At 45.0% G+C, this 18,571-nt stretch overlaps 1 protein-coding gene across 6 annotated transcripts in view; it reads left to right on the plus strand.

Annotated features, from left to right (window-relative positions):
• Window positions 1-18,571, plus strand: part of LOC132780806 (echinoderm microtubule-associated protein-like 2) — an 89,396-nt gene that overhangs the window by 55,050 nt on the left and 15,775 nt on the right. For all 6 annotated transcript variants that reach the window (XM_067461805.1, XM_067461804.1, XM_067461806.1 and 3 more), the window contains 9 exons: window positions 214-343; window positions 3,422-3,571; window positions 5,393-5,462; window positions 6,163-6,273; window positions 7,393-7,488; window positions 7,626-7,760; window positions 9,374-9,473; window positions 11,500-11,654; window positions 17,704-17,829. In XM_067461805.1, coding sequence (XP_067317906.1) covers window positions 214-343; window positions 3,422-3,571; window positions 5,393-5,462; window positions 6,163-6,273; window positions 7,393-7,488; window positions 7,626-7,760; window positions 9,374-9,473; window positions 11,500-11,654; window positions 17,704-17,829 — 1,073 coding nt within the window. The remainder of the gene's footprint in view (window positions 1-213; window positions 344-3,421; window positions 3,572-5,392; window positions 5,463-6,162; window positions 6,274-7,392; window positions 7,489-7,625; window positions 7,761-9,373; window positions 9,474-11,499; window positions 11,655-17,703; window positions 17,830-18,571) is intronic.

The following is an 18,571-nucleotide window of genomic DNA, read 5'->3' on the forward strand; positions in this document are numbered from 1 at the left end:
ACCATTGGATCAATGGCGATTTGGGGGTTCTTGTTGTCTGGGTGGGTTGCTTCTCTCGTCTCCATGCCTCCGGTCCTCTCCCCGTATTTTTAATGCCAGTGCTATTCAATTTTGTGTGGCAATGCTTTTAATGCAAGCTATTTTGAGTATAAATAAACATTGTTGTTGTTGTTGTTGTTGTTGTTGTTATTATTATTACTATTCTCCCCGCAGAGGATGGCTACGTGAAGATGTTCCTGCGCGGGCGTCCCATCCCCATGTTCGTTCCCGATGCCGTCGTGGCCACCTTCAGCCTGGACGCCAAGCTGGACCTGCCCCATAAGAAGCTCAAGCTGGACTGGGTGTATCCTTCCCCAAAGCCATGTGTTCCCAGGGATTGAAAATCGGGGTGCAGATGAATAATTTGGGGTGCAAATATGGCTGAGGATGGGGTTGTTGGGGGTTGAAAACGGGGGCAGAAAGGAGGCCGTTAGGATGGAGGAAGAAAGGTTGAAAATGGGTTGGTTGGGGCCATAAATAGGGGTCAAGCAGAGCATCTTGGGGTTGAAAACGAGGAGGAATGATATTTGAGCTGCTAGGTTGGCAGAATCCTAGAGTTGGAAGAGACCTCATGGGCCATCCAGTCCAACCCCATTCTGCCAAGAAGCAGGAATATTGCATTCAAAGCATTCAAAGAAGCTGGAGCTAACAGCGGGAGCTCAACCCGCTCCCCAGACAAAATACTTACCTTTCGGTCAGCAAGTTCAGCAGCTCAGCGGTTTAACCCACTGCACCACCGAGGGCTCCTGGATGTTAGAGTAGCAGAGATTAAAACTGGTTGTAATAGAGTAAAATGTGATATAATGTAATTCTGCTTTGATTAGACCACATCTGGAATATTGTGTCCAATTCTGGGCACCACAATTCAAGAGAGATATTGACAAGCTGGAATGTGTCCAGAGGAGGGCGACTAAAATGATCAAGGGTCTGGAGAACAAGCCCTATGAGGAGCGGCTTAAGGAGCTGGGCATGTTTAGCCTGAAGAAGAGAAGGATGAGAGGAGACATTATGATAGCCATGTGTAAATATGTGAGAGGAAGCCACAGGGAGGAGGAGGGAGCTGTTTTCTGATTCCCTGGAGACTAGGACGCAATGGAAAAATGGCTTCAAACTACAAGAGAGGAGATTCCATCTGAACACGAGGAAGAACTTCCTGACTGTGAGAGCCGTTCAGCAGTGGAACTCTCTGCCCCAGAGTGTGGTGGAGGCTCCTTCCTTGGAAGCTTTTAAACAGGGGCTGGATGGCCATCTCTCAGGAGTGATTTAAATGCAATATTCCTGCCTCTTGGCAGAATGGGGTTGGACTGGATGGCCCATGAGGTCTCTTCCAACTCTTTGATTCTATTATTAATAAAAATAAATATTCAAATAATAATAATAATAATAATAATAATACATCACACAGTCCTAGACGCTTGGGAAGTGTTCAACTTGTGATTTTGTGATACAAAATCCAGCACAGAGATCTCGTTTGCTGTGACATACTGTGCTTTTGTGTCAGTAAATAATAATACTCCTGACCTCACAATCGTGTTAAAAAACGAAGTATGGATCGTCGATGTTGCAATCCCAGGTGACAGCAAAATTGAACAACTGGAAAAGATGACACGATATGAGGATTTAAAGATTGAACTGCAAAGACTCTGGCACAAACCACTCAAGGGGATCCCAGTGGTGATCGGCACACCAGGTGCAGTGCCTAAAGACCTTGGCCTGCACTTAAACACAATCGCCGCTGACAAAATTACCATCTGCCAGCTGCAAAAGGCCACCTTACTGGGATCTGCACGCATTATTCGCCGATACATCACACAGTCCTAGACACTTGGGAAGGGTCCGACGTGTGATCCAATACAACAGCCAGCAGAGTATCTGCCGTGGACTCTTCTTGTGGTGTTTAATATAATAATAATAGTAATAATAATAATAATAATAATAACTGAAAAAGATGACATGATATGAGGATTTAAAGATTGAACTGCAAAGACTCTGGCACAAACCAGTCAAAGTGGTCCCAGTGGTGATCGGCACACTGGGTGCAGTGCCTCAAGACCTTGGCCTGCACTTAAACACAATCGGCGCTGAAAAAATGACCACCTGCCAGCTGCAGAAGGCCACCTTACTGGGATCTGCACGTATTATTTGACGATACATCACACAGTCCTAGACACTTGGGAAGGGTCCGAACTGTGATTCAATTCAACAGCCAGCAGAGTGACCTTGTTTGCTGTGCACTCATCTTGTTGTGTTTCTAATAATAATAATAATAATAAATCACACAGTCCTAGACACTTGGGAAGGGTCCGACGTGTGATCCAATTCAACAGCCAGCAGAGTGTCTGCTGTGGACTCATCTTGTTGTGTTTCTAATAATAATAATAATAATAATAATAATAATATTGGGAGAAACATTCACAACCTCAGATATGCAGATGACACCACTCTGATGGCCGAAAGCGAGGAGGAGCCGAGGAGCCTTCTAATCAAGGTGAAAGAAGAAAGCGCAAAAGCCGGGTTGCAGCTAAACATCAAAAAAACCAAGATGATGGCAACAAGAATGATTGACAACTGGAAAATAGAGGGAGAAACCGTGGAGGCCGTGACAGACTTTGTATTTCTAGGTGCAAAGATTACTGCAGATGCAGACTGTGGCCAGGAAATCAGAAGACGCTTCCTTCTTGGGAGGAGAGCAATGTCCAGTCTCGATAAAATAGTGAAGAGTAGAGACATCAGACTGGCAACCAAGATCCATTGCCTAGTCAAAGCCATGGTCTTCCCTGTAGTCACCTACGGATGTGAGAGCTGGATCTTAGGGAAGGCTGAGCGAAGGAAGATCGATGCTTTTGAGCTGTGGTGTTGGAGGAAAGTGCTGAGAGTGCCTTGGACTGTGAGAAGATCCAACCAGTCCATCCTCCAGGAAAGAAAGCCTGACTGCTCACTGGAGGGAAAGATACTAGAGACAAAGTTGAAGTCCTTTGGCCACATCATGAGGAGACAGCAAAGCCTAGAGAAGGGAATGATGCTGGGGAAAGTGGAAGGAAAAAGGAGGAGGGGCCGACCAAGGGCAAGGTGGATGGATGGCATCCCTTAAGTGACTGGACTGACCTTGAGGGAGCTGGGGGTGGTGACGGCCGACAGGGAGCTCTGGCGTGGGCTGGTCCATGAGGTCACGAAGAGTCGGAGACGACTGAACGAATGAACAACAACAAATAATATTGGGAAGCAGCCAGTTGGGGTCCAAATCGGGGCCATTGGGGTTGAAAGGAGGAGAGGTTTGCAAGGGGTGGGAAGGGGGATGTTTCCACGTACAGACGCCTTAGAATAGGTATGCAAAACTTCTCCTTTGTGTTTGCCCTAAACCTTGACTGGCTCTTTTGCCCAGCTATGGCTACCGGGGCCGGGACTGCCGCTCCAACCTCTTCCTGCTGCCCACGGGGGAGATCGCCTACTTCGTGGCCGCCGTGGCTGTCCTCTACAACGTGGAGGAGCAGCGCCAGCGCCACTACCTGGGGCACACTGACGACATCAAATGGTGAGAATATTGGGTCACAGTCATGTCCTTAAGATCATTTGCTTCTTGGAGAGGCCCAGCATAGTGTGCATATATATTCAGGGCGTTTGGGGAGCAAGAAACATATGAGCGAGATTGCAGCTCACGGAAGGCAATATCCTACAGTGTTTGCGTAATAGATTTAAGTGCCATGTCAAAACCCAGATAAATCAGCATTTGCAAGGTTTTCCTTTCTGTGAGCAACAGCTGGAGCGTCTTCTGCAGAAGCCACTGAAAATGCCATACAACAGATTCTTCAACAGAAAGGAAGAATGGGGAGAAAGAGGAAGGGAAAGAGAAGGGCAGAAGGAATCGAAGAGGAAGAGAAGGAAGGAAGGAGAGAAAGGGGAAGGGAAAGAAAAGGGGGGAAGTAAGGGAAGAAGAAGGAAGGAAGGAGACAAATGGGGGAGGAAGGGAAGAGGAAGAGAAGGAAGGAGAGAAAGGGGAAGTGAAAGAAAAGGGGGGAAGGAATGGAAGAGGAAGAGAAGGAAGGAAGGAAAGGGGAAGGGAAAGAAAAGGGGGGAAGGAAGGAAAGAGGAAGAGAAGGAAGAATGGGGAGAAAGAGGAAGAGAAAGAAAAGGGGGGAAGGAATGGAAGAGGAAGAGAAGGAAGGAAGGAAAGGGGAAGGGAAAGAAAAGGGGGGAAGGAAGGAAAGAGGAAGAGAAGGAAGAATGGGGAGAAAGAGGAAGAGAAAGAAAAGGGGAGAAGGAATGGAAGAGGAAGAGAAGGAAGGAAGGAAAGGGGAAGGGAAGGGAAAGAAAAGGCGGGAAGGAAGGGAAGAGGAAGAGAAGGAAGAATGGGGAGAAAGAGGAAGAGAAAGAAAAGGGGAGAAGGAATGGAAGAGGAAGAGAAAGAAGGAAGGAAAGGGGAAGGGAAAGAAAAGGGGGGAAGGAAGGGAAGAGGAAGAGAAGGAAGAATGGGGAGAAAGAGGAAGAGAAAGAAAAGGGGAGAAGGAATGGAAGAGGAAGAGAAGGAAGGAAGGAGAGAAAGGTGGAAGGAAGGGAAGAGGAAGAGATGGAAGGAAAGAGAGAAAGAGAAAGGGAAAGAAAAGAGCAGAAGGAAGGGAAGAGGAAGAGAAGGAAGAATGGGGAGAAAGAGGAAGGGAAAAAAGGGGAAGGAAGGGGAGAGGAAGAGAAGGAAGGAAGGAGAGAAAGGGGAAGGGAAAGAAAAAGGGGGAAGGGGAGAGGAAAAGAACGAAGGAGAGAAAGGGGGAAAGAAAAGGGAGGAGGAAGGGAAAGAAAAGAGGGGAAGGAAGGGAAGAGGAAGAGAAGGAAGGGGAAGAGAACGGAAAGGGGGAAGGAAGAGGAAAAGAAAGGAGAGAAAGGAGGAAGGAAGGGAGGGAGGAAGGGAGGAGGAAGAGAAGGAAAAATGGGGAGAAAGGGGAAGGGAGAGCAAAGGGGGAAGGAAGAGGAAGAAAAGGAAGGAAGAGAAAGGGGAAGAAAAAGAAAAGGGGGAGGAAGGGAAGAGGAAGAGAAGGAAGAATGGGGAGAAAGAGGAAGGGAAAGAAAAGAGGGAAAGGAAGAGAAGAGGAAGAGAAGGAAGAATGAGGAGAAAGGGGAAGGGAAGAGGAAGAGAAGGAAGAATGGGGAGAAAGAGGAAGGGGATGAAAGGCAGGAGGAAGAGAAGGAAGGATAGAAGGAAAGAACGAAAGGAAGGAGAGAAAGAGGGAGGGAAAGTTGGCCACAGTAACGCGTGGTGGGTACAACTAGTATTAGATAAACTAATCATCAGGGATGAATGGGTGGTCTTTCGGGAGACATAGTGTTCTGTATACGAACTTGTTTCCCTTTCTTTTGTCCATAGCCTGGCTGTCCATCCGGACATGGTGACCATTGCAACCGGGCAAGTGGCCGGAACGTCGAAAGATGGCAAGGTGAGGGTCACTCACCATCCCGGAATGAATTTATGATGCCAAACGAGACGATCTCAACTCAATGAGGGTTTGTTCACCCAGTCCCAGATTTTTGTGCCCAAAGCTGGCAGGGAAGATGTGTCTGGATCTCCAAAATAGAACAGGAAAGAACAGGGACACATTCCTTTGTGTTTGTTCAATCTGTTTGGACACGCTCAAAACAAATCACAGAAACATTTGTCAGTACCAGCAGGTCATGCAAATAATAAGCAAATTAAGTAAACAATAGGCCTGTGTGATCAATGAAAAGAATGTTGCAATACTCATTACAGAATTGGGGAGTGGGGGAAAAAAGTTTCTAAAGTGTTTCCAAAATTGGACGGAGTTTGTATCATAACCTTGTATTGTCGAAGGCTTTCATGGCCAGGATCACTGAGTTGTTGTAGGTTTTTCCAGGCTATATGGCCATGTTCTAGAGGCATTTTCTCCTGACATTTCGCCTGCATCTATGGCACACATTCTCAGAGGTAGTGAGGTCTGTTGGAATTAAGACAATGGGTTTATATATCTGTGGAATGGCTGGAGTGGGGCAAAGAACTCTTGTCTGCTGGAGCTAGGTGTGAATGTTTCAGCTGACCACCTTGATTAGCATTTGATGGCCTGGCAGTGCCTGGAGCAATCTTTTGTTGTATATAATATTTTTCCTTTTTTTTCCCGGCAGCCGCTTCCTCCGCATGTGAGGGTCTGGGATTCGGTCAGCCTGAACACGCTCCACGTCTTGGGACCGGGACCCTTTGACCGGGCGGTCAGCTGTGTGGGCTTCTCCAAGTCGGTGAGTGAGTTGCATAATACAATTAAAGCTGGGAGGAACCCTAAAGGCCATCTAGTCTAACCTCATTCTGTGGTGCAGGAATGCACGGCTAAAGCAATCCTGAAAGGGACCCATATTCACCACCTTCCACTCGAAAAATAGCATGAAACTCTACTTCTCTTATTTTGCAAAATGAGCCCAGAGTATTCTAGAAACTCTTTGCGTTTGCCAATACAAGATGTGAGCGGGACTTAAGTGGTATATAATAATAATAAATGGGCTATTATAATCATAATATAAATGGGATGTGATGATAATAGTTATGTAAGTGGGATATAATAATGATAAATGGAATAATAATAATATAAATGGGATGTAATAATAATAGTTATTTAAGTGCAATATAATAATAATAAATGGACTATAATAATAATAATATACATGGGATATAATAATAATGCTGTGGCATATTGTAGTACGACTACTACTACTACTACTAGTAATAATAATAATAATAATAATAATAATAATAATAATAATAATAGGAAAATTATAGTAATAGGGAAATAATAATATTTATCTCCCTAGAATGGAGGCGGGCTCCTTTGTACTACTACTACTACTACTAATAATAATAATAATAATAATAATAGGATATAATAATAATGCTAAGTGGCATATTGTAGTACGACGACTACTACTACTAGTAATAATAATAATAGGATATAATAATGATAAGTGGCATATTGTACTACTATCAGTACTACTACTACTACTAATAATAATAATAATAATAATAGGATATAATAATAATGATAAGTGGCATATTGTACTACTACCACCACTACTATTACTGCTACTAATAATAATAATAGGAAAATTATAGTAATAGGGAAATAATCATATTTCTCTCCCGAGAATGGAGGCGGGCTCCTTTGTACTACTACTACTAGCAGTAATAATAATAATAATAATAATAATAATAGGATATAATAATAATGCTAAGTGGCATATTGTACTACTATCACTACTACTACTACTACTACTACTAATAATAATAATAATAATAATAATAATAATAATAATAATAATAGGAAAATTATAGTAATAGGGAAATAATAATAATATATCTCTCCCTAGAATGGAGGCGGGCTCCTTTGTGCAGTGGATGACTCCAATGACCACGTCCTCTCTGTCTGGGATTGGCAAAAGGAGCAGAAGCTTGCCGACGTGAAAGTAAGTGATTGGAAACTTGTTTGTTTACTTGCAATCGCAGTCTGGATGTATCTCCATGCATGGCGCGGGATTGTGGAGATTGCTGCCCAAAGGTGTGTAGCATGCACCTGATGCTCTCTCTCTCCTTCCTCTGGAAGTGCTCCAACGAATCCGTCCTGGCGGCCACCTTCCACCCGACGGAGCCCACGTTGTTGATCACCTGTGGGAAATCCCACATCCACTTCTGGACGCTGGAAGGAGGCAGCCTCAGCAAGCGGCAGGGCATTTTCGAGGTGAGAACATGACAGAAAGGGTCAAACTTTGGGACGAGCTGCAGAGGATGCTTTGAGATGCAGAGGATACATTTGATCCATGGTCATCTCAACGGGTGACTTCCAAGTGGATTGAGTCCGAACACGTTACCCTATTTCCTTGAGCCTCATGCACTATTGGATCTCAGGTGCAGCTCAATTTGCAAAACCCTGAAACCAAAGAATTTGCCGACGAATGTCATGCGCGACGACAAATAGTGTACATTGCAAAGGCTTAGGATTCCTGATTTACAAACAAAAGCGAACCCCAAAGCTTCCAGCAATGGAAAGGAAAACTTTGGGGTGCATCTATGCTGCAGAACAGCGTTTCTCAACCTGGGGGTCGGGACCACTGCGGGGGATCGTGAGGGGTCACCAAAGACCATCATAAAACATGACTTTGGTCATGGGGGTTCTGTGTGGGATGTTTGGCCCAATTCTGTCGCTGGTGAGGTTCAGAATGCTCTTTGGTTGTAGGTGAACTATAAATCCCAGCAACCTCAACTTCCAAATGTCAAGGTCTATTTTCTCCCAAACTCCTGCAGTGTTCAAATTTGGGCATACTGAGAATTCGTGCCAAGTTTGGCCGAGATCCATCATTGTTTGAGTCCAGAGTGCTCTCTGGGTGTAGGTGACCTACAACTCCCAAACTCAAGGTCCATGCCCACTAAACCCTTCCAGTATTTTCTGTTGGTCATGGAGTTCTGTGTGCTAAGATTAGTTCAATTCCATCATTACTGTAGTTCAGAGTGCTCTTTGATTGTAGGAGAACTATAAATCCCAGCAATTTACAACTCCCAAATGTCAAGGTCTATTTCCCCCAAACCCCACTAGTGTTTACATTTGGGCATATTGAGAATTCATGCCAAGTTTGGTCCAGATCCATCATGGTTTGAGTCCACAGTGCTCTCTGGATGTAGGTGAACTACAACTCCCAAACTTAAGGTTCACATTTTGGCCAAACTACAAATCCCAGGGCCGCATAGCATTGAGCCACGGCCATTCAGATAGGCCCTTTCTACACTGCCACATGATCAAATATTATCAAAGCAGATAATAATACACATTATCTGCTTTGAACCAGATTATGTGAGTCTACACTGCCATATAATCCAGTTCAAAGCAGATAATGTGGATTTTATATGATAGTGTATAGCCCAAGATGACCATGTGGGGTGGATTTAATGCATCCCCTGATTTTGGTGGGGTCCTTTAACCCAAAACTAGGCAAGCATTAGACTCAAGTAAATAGAGGCATGTTGATATTTTCCCTTTCCTAGTTGACAAATATTAGCACGCATTGTCTTTGTATGTTTACATACACGCCGTTTAGGCAAACCGGTTTTGCTGTGTTTGTTAAAGGAGTTGATGCATTGTCGTTTGCACCCTGGGAAAGATGCGATCTTCTCAAGGCATGGGCCAACTTGGGCCCTCCCTCCAGGTGTTTTGGACTCCAACTCCCACAATTCCTAACAGCCGGTAGGCTGTTAGGAATTTTGGGAGTTGGAGTCCAAAACACCTGAAGGGAGGGCCCAGGTTGGCCCATGCCTGCTCAAAACGGACAGAAGGAAGTGATAATGGAACTCATCTTGCAGAAACACGAGAAGCCCAAGTACGTCCTATGCATCGCCTTCACGGAGAACGGGGACACGGTGACCGGCGATTCCGGGGGGAACCTCTACATCTGGGGAAAAGGTCAGTTCAGGGCGCGGGTACGTCTTATAAGAATGGTTTTATAACTTGAGTTACTTAAAACAAAGTTCCACACACAAGAATACAAACAGGTTATTTTGACCCACCTGAATTCTCCTTCCACACCAGCACTCTAATCACTATAGAGGCCTACTATATTTTTTCTTCTTCTCTCTGGAGGCTTTAACTATTGTCCTCAAAGAGATATCTTTCATATAATAGTTCCCAAAACTGTCTTAGAAATTGAGTTCCTTAAAACAAAGTTCCACACACAGGAATACAAACAGGTTGTTTTGAACCTCTTGAATTCTCCTTCCACACCAGCACTCTAATCACTATAGAGGCCCGTAGAATAGGTGCAGTTTGACAACACATGAAATGCCATGGCTCAATGTTAAGGAAATCTGGAAGCTGTAATGTGGTAAGGCACCAGCACTCTTTGGCAATTGTTGTTGTTGTTGCAAAACTATAACTTCCATGCTTTCCATAGAAAAGTCAAGAATGTCTGGTGACATGGCAGGCAGTCCTTTAGATGGTTAGCGAGACATTCTGAGTTCCCAGAGTGTGAGCTTTATGAGCTCCAAGGCACGTTAATTTTGATTTTGTAGAATCATTGGCCAAAGTAAAATATTTTCCTGTTCACAATAAGTGGAGAGTTAAGTGCACAATTTTCATCTGAACCCCTTGAATTCTCCTTTCACACTAGCACTCTAATCACCATAGAGGCCTACTATATTTCTTCTTCTTCTCCCTAGAGGCTTTAACTATTGTCCTCAAAGAGGTATCTTTTATATAAAACTTTCTTATAACTTGAGTTACCTAAAACAAAGTTCCACACACAGGAATACAAACAGGTTGTTTTGAACCTCTTGAATTCTCCTTCCACACCAGCACTCTAATCACTATAGAGGCCTACTATATTTCTTCTTCTTCTCTCTGGAGGCTTTAACTATTGTCCTCAAAGAGGTATCTTTTATATAAAACTGTCTTATAACTTGAGTTACCTAAAACAAAGTTCCACACACAGGAATACAAACAGGTTGTTTTGAACCTCTTGAATTCTTCTTCCAGCACTTTAATCACTATAGAGGCCTACTATATTTCTTCTCCTCCTACCTGGAGGCTTTAACTATTGTCCTCAGAGAGGTATCTTTCATATAACAGTTCCCAAAACTGTCTTGTAAGTTGAGTTACTTAAAACAAAGTTCCACACACAGGAATACAAACAGGTTGTTTTGAACCCCTTGAATTCTCCTTCCACACTAGCACTCTAATCACTATAGAGGCCTACTATATTTCTTCTCCTCCTACCTGGAGGCTTTAAATATTGTCCTCAGAGAGGTATCTTTCATATAACAGTTCCCAAAACTGTCTTGTAAGTTGAGTTACTTAAAACAAAGTTCCACACACAGGAATACAAACAGGTTGTTTTTGAACCTCTTGAATTCTCCTTCCACACCAGCACTCTAATCACTATAGAGGCCTGTAGAATTGGTGCAGTTTGACAACACATGAAATGCCATGGCTCAATGTTAAGGAAATCTGGAAGCTGTAATGTGGTAAGGCACCAGCACTCTTTGGCAGTTGCTGTTGTTGTTGCAAAACTATAACTTCCATGCTTCCCATGCATTCATCCAATGCAGTTAAAACAATATCAAACTGCATTCATTCTGTAGTGCAAAAATGGGCAGGAGAGTCCTGCAACTCCATCTTGGAAGATGGTTTGGATTCTGCTATGTAACATGATGTTCGTTCTGGGTTGTGAAGATCATTTCCTAATTCGTTCCATCCTAAAAACACGGGGAAAGTGTATGAAACTACACAAACTTTGCTTCTGCGGGAGGGACGTCATCCTGCAGCACATTCTGCTCTAGTTTTTCTATCTCAACCCATTTTGCAGATTTTGTTGCATAGTGTGATGCTAGACAATTTCTTCCTAAAGGGAGGACCGTCTCAGAGAGGTGTGGATGCGTGTGTTTGCTCGAGGGTCTTTCCCCTGTTTAACCAAAGGCGTTTGTTGTCTTTTTAGGAGGGAACCGAATCTGCCACGCGGTGCCGGGGGCCCACGAAGGGGGCATCTTTGGCTTGTGCGTCTTGCGGAACGGGACCATCGTCACCGGAGGCGGAAGAGACCGGAGGGTGGTCCTTTGGGGTCGGGATTACCACAAACTGCAGGAGAATGAGGTAATATGGGTGTCATGGAACAGAATTCTCTTCAAACAGAAGTTAGACAGCCATCTGTCGGGAGGGATCTGATGGTGCTTTTCTCTATGACAGAAGCAGGTTGGACTGGATGGCCTTTGGAGACCCCTTCCCAACTCTAGTGCAAAAATAGGCTGCTTTAGAGTCTGACAGAGTCTCCTTTTCCGGTCTTTGAAATGAGGCTGGATGGCCATCTGTCAGGAGGGATCAGGTGATGTCTTCCTGCGTGTCAGAAGCAGGTTGGACTGGATGGCCTTTGGGGTTCCCTTCCCCAAATTAGGCTGCTTTAGAGCCCGTCTGAGTCTCCTTTTCCAGAGGTCTTTAAACTGAGGTTGGATGGCCATCTGTTGAGAGGGATCTGATTGTGCCTTCGTGCATTACAGAAGCAGGTTGGACTGGATGGCCTTGGGGGCTCCCTTCCCAACTCTGCTTTAGAGTCCAACAGAGTCCCCTTTTCTGGAGGTCTTTAAACTGAGGCTGGATGGCCATCTCTTGGGAGGGTTCAGGTGGTGCCTTCCTGCATGTCAGGACCAGGTTGGACTGGATGCCTATGGGGCTCCCTTCCCCAAAATAGACTGCTTTAGCCCGTCTGAGTCTCCTTTTCCGGAGGTCTTTAAACTGAGGTTGGATGGCCATCTGTTGAGAGAGATCTGATTGTGCCTTCGTGCATTACAGAAGCAGGTTGGACTGGATGGCCTTGGGGGCTCCCTTCCCAACTCTGCTTTAGAGTCCAACAGAGTCCCCTTTTCTGGAGGTCTTTAAACTGAGGCTGGATGGCCGTCTCTTGGGAGGCATCAGGTGGTGCCTTCCTGCATGTCAGGACCAGGTTGGACTGGATGCCTATGGGGCTCCCTTCCCCAAAATAGGCTGCTTTAGAGCCCATCTGAGTCTCCTTTTCTGGAGGTCTTTAAACTGAGGTTGGATGGCCATCTGTTGGGAGTGGTCAGATGGTGCCTTCCTGCATGTCAGAAGCAGGTAGGACTGAATGGCATTTGGAGACCCCTTCCAACTCTTGTGCAAAATAGGCTTCTGTAGAGTCTGGTGGAATCACCTTTTCAGGAGGTCTTTAAACAGCATCTGGATGGCCATCTGTCAGGAGGGATCGGGTGGTGCCTTCCTGCATGTCAGAAGCAGGTTGGATAGCCTTTGAAACCCCCTTTCCAACTCTTCTACAATATAGATTGCCTTGCAGTCTGGTGGAGTCTCCTCTGGAGGTTATAAGCAGAAGCTGAATGGCCGTCTGCCGGGACGGTTTGGGTTGTGTCTTCCGAAGAATGGGGTTGGACTAGATGACTTTTGGAGATCTCTTTCCAACTGTGTGATTCCCAAGAACCCTTAAATCCCACTTTGGGGGTTCTTTTCACAGCCCGAAAAGGGAAACAGAGGTGCAAGGACCATCCTGTTAGGATCGGAATGAGCGCAACGTTGTGTTGTTATCCGACATCTTGCCTTTGCCAGCCAGGTATTGTGCCAGGTGTGCAGGTGCCACTGTTAATTGCAACGCCTGAAAACCGACGAGACGCTCTGGCCCTGATCTGTTCCGAAATGCAAAAAGAATTCATTCCGTGGAGTCTTTTGTCTGTTTTATTTTTTTGACTCCTGCTTAATCTCGACATCGCCTGCCTCTAAGGGAAGAAATCCCGTCAAACTTGGCCTACTTTTCGGGAGAGAGAAGCACTCACTGGATCCGCTCTCATGCAAATGCCTGGGAATTATGCCTCCCTTTGTGAGGCTCTGCCCCACTGCCCCACTTGTGGGAGTTAATCCTGTCTGTTCTCCTCGTTGCTGACGTCCAGGCGCATCTATGTCATCGGAGGTGACCCCTCCCTTCCAGGACTCTGTACAATCAGGGAATTCATAGTTTCGCCAAGGGCACCAGGCTGGAATGATCCCATAATCAAGATCAATCCCGACAAGACAGAGGTCCTCCTGGTCGATCGTAAACCGGATCGGGGTATAGGGTGGCTACCTGTGTTGGACGGGGTTACACTCCCCCTGAAGCCACAGGTGTGCAGTTTGGGAGTCCTCTTGGATTCATCACTTACGCTTGAGGCTCAGGCGTCGGCGGTGTCCGGGAGGGCTTTTGCACAATTGAGACTCAAACTGGCTTCAAACTACAAGAGAGGAGATTCCATCTGAACATGAGGAAGAACTTCCTGACTGTGAGAGCCGTTCAGCAGTGGAACTCTCTGCCCCGGAGTGTGGTGGAGGCTCCTTCTTTGGAGGCTTTGAAACAGAGGCTGGATGGCCATTTGTCAGGGGTGATTTGAATGCAATATTCCTGCTTCTTGGCAGAATGGGGTTGGACTGGATGGCCCAGGAGGTCTCTTCCAACTCTTTGATTCTATGATTCTATGACTCGTGCGCCAACTGCGACCGTACCTCGTGAAGGTTGATCTGGCCGGGGTGGTCCATGCCTTGGTCACCTCTAGATTGGACTACTGCAATGCGCTCTACGTAGGGCTGCCCTTGAAAACGGCTCGGAAATTCCAATTGGTCCAACGGGCAGCAGCCAGGATGTTAACCGGGGCTCCTTACAGAGAGAGGTCAACCCTCCTGTTTAAGGAGCTCCACTGGCTGCCGTTTATTTTCCGAGCCCAATTTAAGGTGCAGGTGCTTACCTACAAAGCCCTGAACGGTTTGGGACCATCCTACCTGCGTGACCGCATCTCTATCTACGAACCCACACGCTCACTCCGGTCATCTGGAGAGGCCCTGCTCGTGATCCCGCCCGCGTCGCAAGCGCGCTTGGTGGGGACTCGAGACAGGGCCTTTTCTGTGGTGGCCCCCCGACTCTGGAACGCCCTCCCAAAAGACCTTAGACAGGCCCCTTCTCTGGCAGTCTTCAGAAAGAACTTGAAGACCTGGCTGTTCCAATGTGCCTTTTCATAAGATTAGGAACCCCCAATACCAAGTCCTAGAAGCACTTTAGTAGAACCAAGATCACTGCACACTGCACTTACTTTACAATCCTACATTCCTCCCGCCACATCAGCACTTTTAATCCTGTACCCACTACTCTGGCCGGCCCAGTTTTAATAGTGTCTTGTTGTATTGTTACTGTTTTTGTTCTCTGCTTAATTGTTCTTAATTTGCTTTAGGTATTGTATTGTTGTATTGTGTTTTGGGGCTTCGGCCTGTGTAAGCCGCATTGAATCCTTCGGGAGATGCTAGCGGGGTACAAATAAAGTTATAATATAATAATAATAATAATAATAATAATAATAATAATAATCCCTTATCTCTCCCCCATGTGGGAACCTAAGGCTTCTTCCATGGCCCTACATAGCAATGCCCCTGTGACCCAAACTAGCATCTGACCAATTTGGCTATTATTTATTAATTGGATTCCTTTTTTTATGAATGAAACTCCTTTTTTATGAATGGACTCCGGCTACTCAGTGCTCCTATACACCCTATAAGGATATATATAGGTGCAGGGGAATTTTTAAAACAGGAAAGAGGCAACTGGGATATCTTGAAACTGTTTCTTCAGTTGTTTTTGCTGCCACCTTTTTGTTCGGTATTCAGGCTGAGTTGTATTGTGGAGAGTAAACTTAGTAACACCCTTTTGTGTTACAATAGTGTTTGTTTTCTTTAGAGGGTTTAAATCACAATGATGTTCACACAGAGGCTGTTATAAAGTGTTAACAATAATAAAACGTTTATTTAACAGACTTAAACTTCTTCTGGTACAAATGCGTAGTGGTTTCAGTAAGTTACTGGTACATAAGCTTCGGGGCAACAGGCTGGAATGATCCCATAATCCCCTATCTCTCCCTCATGTGGGAACCTAAGGCTTCTTCCATGGCCCTACATAGCAACGCCCCTGTGACCCAAACTAGCATCTGACCAATTTGGCTATTATTTATTAATGGGATTCCTTTTTTATGAATGAAACTCCTGTTTTATGAATGGACTCTGGCTACTGGGTGCTCCTAGGGCCTCCTATACACCCTATAAGGATATATATAGGTGATGGGGAATTTTTAAAACAGGAAAGAGGCAACTGGGAGATCTTGAAACTGTTTCTTCAGTTGTTTTTGCTGCCACCTTTTTGTTCGGTATTCAGGCTGAGTTGTATGTGGAGAGTAAACTTAGTAACACCCTTTTGTGTTACAATAGTGTTTGTTTTCTTTAGGGGTTTAAATCACAATGATGTTCACACAGAGGCTGTTATAAAGTGTTAACAATAATAAAACGTTTATTTAACAGACTTAAACTTCTTCTGGTACAAATGCGTAGTGGTTTCAGTAAGTTACTGGTACATAAGCTTCGGGGCAACAGGCTGGAATGATCCCATAATCCCCTATCTCTCCCCCATGTGGGAACCTAAGGCTTCTTCCACGGCCCTACATAGCAACGCCCCTGTGACCCAAACTAGCATCTGACCAATTTGGCTATTATTTATTAATGGGATTCCTTTTTTTATGAATGAAACTCCTGTTTTATGGATGGACTCCAGCTACTCGGTGCTCCTACGGCCTCCTATACACCCTATAAGGATATATATAGGTGCAGGGGAATTTTTAAAACAGGAAAGAGGCAACTGGGAGATCTTGAAACTGTTTCTTCAATTGTTTTTGCTGCCACCTTTTTGCTTGGTATTCAGGCTGAGTTGTATGTGGAGAGTAAACTTATTTATTTATTTATTTCAAGTACTTCTACCCCGCCCTTCTCAACCCCCTCGGGGGGAACTCAGGGCGGCTTACAAAAAGGCACAATTTGATGCCTACATAAAATACACATATGTACAAAACAGCAGTTAAAAACAATTATCACAGTTAAAATAGTCGGTATATAACACAATCAATAAAACTAATCTCATGGTCAGCATTCGTTTTTCACAGTTCCATAATTCCATTCCACTTAGTCAATTCCTGTCCATCGTCAAGGTCCTTTCTTTATCTGCCAGATTATCCCAATGCCTGGTCCCAAATCCATGTTTTCAATTTTTTCCTAAAGGCAAGGAGGGATGTCGCTGATCTAATTTCCCCGGGGAGTGAATTCCACAGGTGAGGGGCCACCACCGAGAAGGCCCTGCTCCTCGTCCCCGCCAGCCTCACTTGTGATAGAGGTGGAGCCGAGAGCAGGGCCTCCCCAGACAAACTTAGACTCTGAGGTGGGGCTTAGTAACGCCCTTTTGTGTTACAATAGTGTTTGTTTTCTTTAGAGGGTTTAAATCACAATGGTGTTCACACTATAACGTTACTGCACCTCTGTACCACCAATTATAAGGAACCTGGGGAAAACTATACCAACCGATTGCCGCTAATTATAAGGAACTTAGCAGGGAAATTAGCAGAGGATTTTAAAATAGTGAATCCCACAAGCTGCCAACCAAATTATATATAGGTGTAGGGGAATTTTTAAAACAGGAAAGAGGCAACTGGGAGATCTTGAAACTGTTTCTTCAATTGTTTTCGCTGCCACCTTTTTGCTTGGTATTCAGGCTGAGTTGTATGTGGAGAGTATACTTAGTAACGCCCTTTTGTGTTACAATAGTGTTTGTTTTCTTTAGAGGGCTTAAATCACAATGGTGTTCACACTGAGGCTGTTATAAAGTGTTAACAAAAATAAAACGTTTATTTAACAGGCTTAAACTTGTTCTGGTACAAATGTGTAGTGGTTTCAGTAAGTTACTGGTACATAAGCTTCTGGTTACTTTTGATGTACAATTCTTAGATGGGTTCTAGATTCAAATCTTGATGTTAACAAAACAGGAGATTATCTCAGGAAATTAATAGCTGATAATCATTCCAAACAAAATTCCCCCTTTCTGGAATCTAGCCAATATCCTTTGGCCTAGCCTTCATCAGGGACAAAGAACAGACCACAAACGAGGTCCGGTTCCACTATCTGTATTCCTAGCTATTCCTAGTGGAGTATCTTGCATTTGTCCCTGTTGAACTTCATTTAGAGCGAATCCAGTTTGACGCCATGGCTCCTGGCTATGGACTCTTGGAACTTGTAGTTTGACAAGGTTCCTCTGAGAATGTGATGTGGACGGCTGGTCTTTCCCTTTCTTTAGGTCCCCGAAGGCTTTGGGCCGGTGCGCACTGTGGCCGAAGGGAAGGGGGACTCCCTCTTTGTGGGCACCACACGGAATTCGGTCCTTCATGGGTCCTTGGCCACTGGCTTCTCCCTCCTGGTGCAGGTAAGATACAATATGGCACCCGTATCCACAGTTTCAGTTATCCACATCTGACAAAAATTCCCCTTTGAGGACAAAGGGAAGACCAATGCCATCACCATTAGTGGCCCTTTGAGGGTCAAGGTGAGTCCAAAGTTGTGATCATTGGTGGCTCTCCAAGGAGTAGATGGTCAGGGTGAGTCCAATGTTGTGATCATTGGTGGCTCTCCAAGGAGTAGATCGTCAAGGTAAGTTCATTGATAAGACCATTGGTGGCTCTCCAAGGAGTAGATGGTCAAGGTAAATTCATTGATAAGACCATTGGTGGCTCTCCAAGGAGAAGATGGTTAAGGTGAGTCCAATGTTGTGATCATTGGTGGCTCTCCAAGGAGTAGATGATCAGGGTAAGTTCACTGATAAGACCATTGGTGGCTCTCCAAGGAGTTGATGGTCAGGGTGAGTCCAATGTTGTGATCATTGGTGGCTCTCCAAGGAGTAGATGGTCAAGGTAAGTTCATTGATAAGACCATTGGTGGCTTTCCAAGGAGTAGATGGTCGGGGTGAGTCCAATGTTGTGATCATTGGTGGCTCTCCAAGGAGTAGATGGTCAAGGTAAGTTCAATAATAAGACCATTGGTGGCTCTCCAGAGAGTAGATGGTCGGGGTGAGTCCAATGTTGTGATCATTGGTGGCTCTCCAAGGAGTAGATGGTCAAGGTAAGTTCATTGATAAGACCATTGGTGGCTCTACAAGGAGTAGATGGTCA

This window comes from Anolis sagrei, chromosome Y (genome assembly GCF_037176765.1).
Source record: "Anolis sagrei isolate rAnoSag1 chromosome Y, rAnoSag1.mat, whole genome shotgun sequence".
Lineage (NCBI taxonomy): Eukaryota > Metazoa > Chordata > Lepidosauria > Squamata > Dactyloidae > Anolis > Anolis sagrei.